The sequence below is a fragment of the Hibiscus syriacus genome, unplaced genomic scaffold (genome assembly GCF_006381635.1).
Source record: "Hibiscus syriacus cultivar Baekdansim isolate YM2019G1 unplaced genomic scaffold, ASM638163v2 tig00110729_pilon, whole genome shotgun sequence".
NCBI lineage: Eukaryota > Viridiplantae > Streptophyta > Magnoliopsida > Malvales > Malvaceae > Hibiscus > Hibiscus syriacus.
In genome coordinates, this window is record NW_024062843.1 from 1047638 (window position 1) to 1056287 (window position 8650).

General features: G+C 35.8%; 1 protein-coding gene across 1 annotated transcript; it reads left to right on the plus strand.

The window, feature by feature from the left end:
* Positions 1 to 689: 689 nt before the first annotated feature.
* LOC120139155 (E3 ubiquitin-protein ligase SINA-like 10) lies at positions 690 to 4286 on the plus strand. The gene is made up of 3 exons (XM_039154472.1): positions 690 to 783; positions 1530 to 1837; positions 3514 to 4286. The coding sequence occupies exons 1-3, from the start codon at positions 690 to 692 to the stop codon at positions 4201 to 4203; spliced, it is 1092 nt and encodes a 363-aa protein (XP_039010403.1). The 3' UTR covers positions 4204 to 4286.
* Positions 4287 to 8650: the final 4364 nt, after the last annotated feature.

Sequence of the window (8650 nt, forward strand, 5' to 3'; positions counted from 1 at the left end):
GATTTGTAACTTGAGTTAGTGAAGAGCGTGATATAACCAAGAATGGAACCATCTTACCTCAATTGTTGTAGTTTCCCTTAACCCTCAAGCATCGCATTCTTCGGATAGAACTACGCTTTTAGTTCTTGATCAAAATCCTTCTATGTCTCGATGGGAATGTTTTTGTCTTTTTCCTTGGAACATATGTGTCGCCAATATAATAGAGTGACATCAATCAAATAAGTGGAAGTAGCATTTACCTTGGTGATATTATCCTCGATACTCATGCCTCGAAAATACTGCTCTATGCCACAAACAAAGTTCTCTACATTCTGGGCTATCCACGACCCTCTGAACTATTTTTGTTTTAGGACGTCGATCCTAGGTTTGGGTGCTAGAGATTCGCCTAGCACTCTATTCTTCATGGCGGTCTTATAGATGAAAAAATAACTATCAAAGTCATTTATCTTACCTGTGGGCTTGACCTCAATTATTGCCACTTACTATTTTACAAGAGCCTTCATTTCTTCTTTCAAATATACCACCAAATCTTCATAGGCATTTATCTGTTGAACTAACTTGTTATACACATCATTAACAAGTCCTTGTATATCTCTATCCAGGTTTTACCTCCTATAAGGTCCCCTTGACTTCCTTCATGGAATTTTCAAGTTCGGTGACCTTCTCCACGGATCCAAGTACATCCTTAGATGGTGCTCGCTTCTTTCCAATATTACGGTTGTAGGGTACTTCGACTGTGGACTTTGCCTTGCTGTTATGGGGCCATCTTTATTCTCGAAACAGGTTCTGATACCACTTGTAACGTCCCTAGATTCTTAAACTATAAACTGTGCGGCCTTAAATGCTTTTCTAAATGAAACGACTAAGTCAGCCTGAACGATGGAAATAAAAACACTTAGACAAAATAACAGAAGCAAACAAAACTTCGAAAAGAAAAATGTCTCACAAACAAGAAGGAGAGAAATCAAGAGAATATTTAACTTTATTCCTCAAAACTAAAGTGAAAAATAAGGTATGAGTAAGCTTCTATTTATAGTTAAAGCTCTTTACATCCAACAGGTGAAAATGAATACAATCAGTGGCTAAGATTAAAAAGAAATATAACTAAATCTTCACATCATCTTTATTTAAATTCAAAATATTTATTTAAATTCAAAATAAAAGATAATTAAATAAAAATAAATAAATAAATAAGAAAAGACTTATTCAAATCATGTCAACTTAAGCTAAAGTGACTCACGTGCTCCTTGATGCACCTATGTTGTCCCAGGGTGGCCTTGGTGACGTCTTAGTGTGGCTCAAATGGCTTGATGGCGTCCCATGGTGTCCCATGAAGGTCTAGATGGGTCTTCATTGATTCAGCCCGCACTAGTCTCGATCTAATTTATATATGATTATTTCTAATTTAAGCCAATTTTATATTATTTATTTAAAAATATTTATTTCAAAGAAAAAAGGAAAAAGGAAACGAGCCATAAACGTAAAATAAAAGACTTATAGGGCAAAAGGGATATATAAGAGAATATCAGTGGTGATCGAAGAAGACAGAGAAGGGCCAAGCAACCGAGTCCCTAAGCGTCAGAGGGCTGAGCGTGCTTTTGATATACAAGGCTCAGATCAAGAAGAATACGAAGAAGACGAAGAATCGGAAGGCGAGGAAGCATCCCAAGGAGCAGAAGAATCTGAAGGAGAAGAACAATTGGAGGAGAGTGGAGCTGAACAAGGAGAAATGAGCCCTCACACTGCTCAAGATGGATCTATTTCAATTACGTTAACCGACCCTGAAGTTCTTGATTGTTCTATCTGTTACGAGGCCTTGAGTATCCCTGTTTTTCAGGTTGGTCTTTTAATTGTCGACAATTTGTGTGGTTTGGGTATGGGTTTCCTCTTCTTTGGTGAAAAACATTCAAATTTTTGGTTAATTTCTTTGTTTATGTTTGAAGGATTGAGTTTTGTGATGATTTTTAATTTTTGGTCAAAAAGGTTTCTGATTTCAGTGCTTTCCCTTTAAGATGCACCTGATTCTTTTTATTGTTATTGTTGAAATGCTTCGAAAAGTTTGATTTTTGCTGATAGATTTTTGTTTGTTAGGGTAAGCTTTTAAAATTCATCGATGTTTTCGAATTATATTTCTTATTCTCTTCATTTTATGTTTGTGTGCCTCTTTTCAACTTGTATGTTCTTTAAATTTATATGAAATGAATCCATCAACACTAGTTATTCATGCAAAACTTTGAATATTGACTTGGGGATATGATTGGAGAGAAATTGTTCTGTCCTAGACTTCAGTTTATTAGTTGGTATTGTGGTTTTTATACTTTTGTTGGTGAATATAAGGTTTGTTCATTTAGCAAATCTGCTTAAATTCTATAAATGAATACTAGAATCGAAGTTCGGAACTGCTAAAAGGAACTATATATATGGTGAAGAAAGTGATCGTTAGCTTCAATGACAGAGGATGGTTAGTTAGTTGATAGATCATGAGAATTATGTGAAATTCAAATATTTCTTGTTCCCTGTACGAATTTGTAAGGGAAAATAAGTGAAATGTTGTTCTGTGTTAAATCTAAATTGCTATTTCAAAATGCATTGCAAGATTTTTATGCACTTGAAGGTTCTTTTGAGGGTCGTATCCGTATGCTCATGTTAAATATATAGGACAGGACGACTTAAAGGAAAAATGAAGAGTTACTGCAATATAGTGAGGTTTAGTTAGGCTGGTAACCTTTTTCTATTGTTGAGATCTTAGTTTCATCTCTAGGGTCAATTTTCAAGTTATTACAAATAGTCAGGTATAAGCAATACTGGAAGAATAGGTCATTCCTGTCTCTCTTTTAACCATGTAATAAGACATTTTGGGTCCGCAAGAGTGCTTTTTTAGTAGTGTTCCCGATAATTGAACATGAAGTCATATACATGGGAAAACTAAGAAAAGATTGGACCGTTTGAGATTCTAACCTCTTAAGATGATGGGAAGCTTTGTTGTTCCAACTTCATTTTTCTTTAAGCACCCATGTTTTTGGATATGGGTACGGAGATACGACCCTCCAAGGACTCTCCATATACATGGGAAAACTAGGAAAAGGTTGAAAATACCTGTGTTAGACTCAGACATGTATCCGACACAGACACCCAAGTTTTAGTATACGTAGACAGGTAAGCTGCTTGTGAGTTTTACAGTGTTGTTCATACTTGGATATGTACATGTTGACTTCAAATCCATTTTAGCATGTGTTATGAAAATAAAGAAAAAAAACATGGTTCTTGTGACGAACCCTTAAAGGGACAATCTTTGATGTCATCAAAACCTTTTTTTTATGGTTTCTTATGTAAATTTTGTAGTAATTTTAGCCTCTTGAACTTGAGGGTGTTTTGGTGGATGGATTCGGCATTGTCCGATGAAAGGATATTGTTTGACTGAAATATCAAATAAATTTCCATATTTTTGCAATTTTTTTCATTGTTTAATATTAATGCATTCTGATAAATTTTTTTGTTTGATTGGCAATTCAGTGTGAGAATGGGCATATAGCTTGCTCTACTTGTTGCATGAAAATAAGGAATAGATGTCCATCCTGTTCAACCCCGATTGGCTACAGTCGCTGTAGGGCAATTGAGAAGGTTTTGGAATCCGTCAAAGTGTCGTGCCAAAACACGAAGTACGGGTGTAAAGAAGCATTCAGTTATAGCCTAAAGCAGAAACATGAAAAGGCATGTTCATTTGCGCCATGTTCATGCCCCCTTTCCGAGTGCTACTTTGAGGGTTCATCAGAGAATTTAAGTGCACACTTTGGTAATGTACACAAATATTCTGCAACGCGTTTCCTTTACGATCGTTTAACGTCCATTACCTTTGGAGTTTTTGAGAAGTCTCTTATTCTTCGGGAGGAGACGGACGGTTCTTTATTCATCCTCCACAATAAGGTTGAGACTTTGGGGAATGTCATCACTTTGAGCCGGATCGGACCCTCAACCGAGAGAGCTTTCTTCTATGAGCTAATTGTGAAATCTCAGGCTGATGCAAGTACTCTTAGATTACAATCCTTCACAAAGAGCACTCCGAAATGGGTTGATAACCCAGAGTCATTAGGGTTTCTCCTGGTTCCAAGTAAGTTCTCTAGTAGTTCCCGGCAGCTCAAGATGGACCTCTGGGTGTGGTGTTCCGATCGGGTTTCCTGCTATAAGAGACCCAGTGGTTCATAGTTCCCGTAAATCTTGGTGCATACACTAATGAACTCCAGTTGTGACAATTGTTATTTAAGTCGTGCAAGGTTTATATATGATTTTCATAACGAAGATTGATTCATGAATACATTCTTGGTAAGAAAGCTTAAACTTCATTTTCAATAGATTATTTGTTCAAACATTTCCCACAAGGGGTGTGCGTTCGATCTGAGTCAAAAAAAATTGAGTTGACCAGTCTAATTTTATAACTCGAAGTTGACTTGAAATTTTTTCTAGACAAGTCAAGTTTGTAAAATTCGAGTTGAGTTTTGAGTTTATGTCTAAATTTAATTGTAAATATTTATAATATTGGGGAGGTTTTGCTCTGAAGCGCCTAAAATAAGCTAATGAATACGTGACCGGCAAAAAAGTTTATAGGTTAAAAGCACTACATATAATGTTATAAATTGGAATTGAAAAAATTATCAGTCAGAGTAACATAACAGGTTGCGCTAAAATGTTATATAGGGTAAAAAATGAGTTATAAACGGTAGATGTTATGAATACTATTAATATTTTAGGTTGCGCTTAAAATGTTATTAAAGTTTAAGTTGATGAAACATTAGATTTTCCCAAGATAATAAAATAAGTTAGAAATTGAAAATGTTATGAATATATTTAAAAAAAACGGTTGCAACCAATAACGATATGGTTCACTAAGAATTAGATTGCGATATAAAATGTTACTATTTTTATTAATAAAATAGATTGCGCCCAAGAATGTCACGGTTCACTAAGAAAACATGTTGCAATATGGAATCTTAATATTTTTAATAATAAAATGGGTTGCGCATAAAATGTTATTAGAGTTTAAGCTGATGGAGTTTTGGATTTTCACTCGATAAAAATAAGTTAAAAACTGAAAATGTTATGAATATATATATATATATATATACGATAGAATATATAAGTATTGAAGATCAAATGCATAATTATGTCAATTTTTAAAATTTTCGCTTCACCATTTCTATTAAAAGTTAATGACTAGTGATTTGATTGAAGCATTTAAACAGTTGGATGATCTGATTGGCAAACTCGAAACATCGATAATCAAAATGAAATTAGACAATAATTAATCTACCATCCATGTAATTTACATATTAATAAACTCATCACTTAAATATCATCCAATTAAAAATTAATTAATATTTAATATATTGTTTGCAAAAAGGAAATAATTTCAAAAGTAATATTCAGATAACGTTCAGTGTTATGTTATTTAAGTTATGATTTTTTTATTAATTCGATGCAAGTACAAGACAATATGTCATACCCCAAATTAGGGCCTAAAATTTTCTTAAAAAATTTTTGAGGACTAAATTGAAATTTTAATTAAATTTGATAACCAAAATGAAATTTTGATTAAATTTGGATCCAAATTAGGAAAGAACTCAAACTTGAGGACCTATAGTGTAATTATACCATTTTCATAAGTGTGAGTTAAACAAAAAAAATCAGAAACTTTACATTTTTGGAAAAATTCAACCCTCTCTCTCTTATCAACATTTCCTTTTATAAAGGAAATATTTAATTGACGTTTTGTCATCGATTGCTGCTCGTTTTCGACACATTTCACACCATTGTGTTCCTTACGTCGTCCTAAGTCCATGGTGTCCACTTTTTCTCCATTACCTCAGCGTGTGAAAGGGTGAAGAAGATTAAGTTTTCGATGTTTCGAAATCAAGCTCTTCGCCATTCACTACTGTAAACCGAGATTGGTAAGTGTCTCAAAAACTCTTAAAACATACGTAGGAATTTTGTTGACCTATGGAGGCCTTGCACGCACCTCGCGCACTGACGCTTCGCATGGGGAAGTTTCACCGCCTGGTGGGATGCTTGAAATTGGTCCGACCAGCGTGCTCGACACGACCCATTGTCTGACCTGACCCGCTGTCTAACCCGAATCGAACAAAACAAAATTGGTCAATCGTTGATCGTTGACTGTTGAACATTGACAGATCGTTAACCGTTGATGGAGTTGACTTTTTTCCGAAAACCTCCATCTTGATTTTTTTGATATCCAGAGTCTGATTTCGCGATCCGTTTTGTCAAATTCTAACCCGAAATCCCCGAATTGAGTCCGTTAATCTGAAAATGTTTAGTATTTTTAATATTTTTGCTTATATATTTAAGATTTGATTATGGAATTTATTCAAAATATATTTTTATGAAGGTACTCTTGTTTAACCCGATAGAGGATCGGTTAGATCCAGTGCTTCCAGTCTGAGATCTACACGATCCGCATTCCTCGAGAGTTACTCGTAGGTATCTGTAAATTGTTTAAATAGAGGTTTTATTTTCATATTAGGATTCCGATATATAATTTCGATTCTTAGGATTTAGAACTGTCGTTGATCGCGATCAACATTCTCAGTTGTAGGATTTCCTATTAGACTACTCAGACCATTACATGTGTGTTTTCCTAGTCTATGACTTGTAAGACCTTACCTTGGCTCCTCTGCTTCGTGCTAAGGGTAAGTCCTTGCTACAAGCTCCTCTGCTTCGTGCTCAGGGTAAGTCCTTACGCAGGTCCTTATGCTATATATAAGCCCTTACCGAGTGTACATGTGGGTGTATGGTTCTGGGGAACCTACACATTCTTGTGATCAGATGGGGGTAGTTTTCATATTTTTAAAACATGTTTGATGAATTGCTTTTTATGAAATATTTTATCTGTATGGTTTTATACACCCTAAGGACCACACTGGGCTTTTTAGTTCATTCTGTAAGTTTTAACATTTTCAGATAGTAGCAGACCGTAGACTAGCAGACTTTGCATCAGGAGGACCGACTACTCCTATTTGTGTACCACTGTATATCTCTATATGTCTTTTTTGTTATACTTTGGTGACACTTGTTTCTGCTATCGTCTCGATATATGTGTATTACCAGTATTTTATTATATATATGTTTTATACAGTTTTTTGATATAACGTTATCTTAACTATGAAAAAAATTCTAAATAAGATATGTAACTGCCTAGATTTGGGCATAACGTCCAAGCCGGTCTAGGGGGTTACACTTGGTGGTATCAGAGCCTTTGGTTTTATACACTCGAACTGTGGATAAGTCCTAAATTCTAGATTTTCAAGATCTTTCAATGTTTTCAAAAACCGTGTTACCTTATTTTACGAGTTTTAAATATATTTGAGATTTTTTATACTAGTTTAACTTATGTTCAAATTCTTTTCGTAGAGCCTTGTAGATTTATTCGATGAGTGCTGCTAGAGGTCGTAGGCCAGGTTATGGCGATGGTCGAGGGCAAACGAATCGACCTTCTGTTAGGATAGACGATTCGATATCACATTGAGATCTTTCTGTTCTGAATGTAGATCTGTTTATTTCTCATGATGATCCAATTACATTTGCAAGAGACTCTCCCGTCATTAAGGATGAGGATTCCATTAATAGAATTGTCTTTCGTATGCTCATGAGAGATGCTAGAGTCCATGGTAATATGTCTGCGATCGAGATTTCGAAGTCTTTGGTAGCTGTTGGAGTAGTTCCGTTCGAGGGTATTACTGGTGGACCTCCGACTGACGTTGAGTATTGGTTGGAGGATTATGGATGAGATGGACCTGAGACCTGAGTAAAAGTTAAAGGGGGCCCTAGCTATACTGAAGAAAGAGAAATTTAAATGGTGACAATAGATTTCCGTAGTATTTTGGGGGATCAGTTGATGTGGGATCTTTTCAAAGCACGTTTTTGGATTCGCTACATCGGAGAGAGATACCTACAAAAGCAACCTAAGAGTTTCAGAATTTAGAGCATGGTGATATGTCTATTGTGGATTATGAGATTGAGTTTATCAGGTTGAGCCACTGTGCTACTGAACTTGTTGACAATGAATCAGATCGGTGCTTAAGGTTCAAGAATGAACTCAGGTATGAGATCAGAAGTCGAGTTGCTACCCACCATGAAAGAGACTTTGATGTCTTGGTTGATATAGCCAAGACCGCTGAGGATATAGAATGAGTATGTATGGAGCGCAAGAGAGATAAAGATCGAGATCGAAACTGATTCAGGAGGCCTTCTGGTTCTGTTGACTCTTCTACATGCCCCAACAAGAAAGATCGGAGTGGGTCTTTTCAGAGAGGCGGTATGAGTGCCAGACATATTGTGTCAAGTTCATCAGCTGTGATGCCTTCTACTCAGGGTGGTTCTTCTAGATCACAACCTTTGTCTTCATGTGAGCATTGTAGGAGATGACATTTTGGTGAATGTAGGAAGAAGTTGGGTATATATTTTAGTTGTGACTCTGGTAACCATCTTCTGAGGGATTATCCAAAGCCAACTCTTATAGTTTAGACACCAGATCGTACTCCCGCTCGTACCTAGAGTACATTTCAAACTCCAGTAGAGAACAATAGTCAGAGAGAGTATCGGGATCGACTAGTAGAAGTCGAGCTTCTCAGAGTAGGTGTCC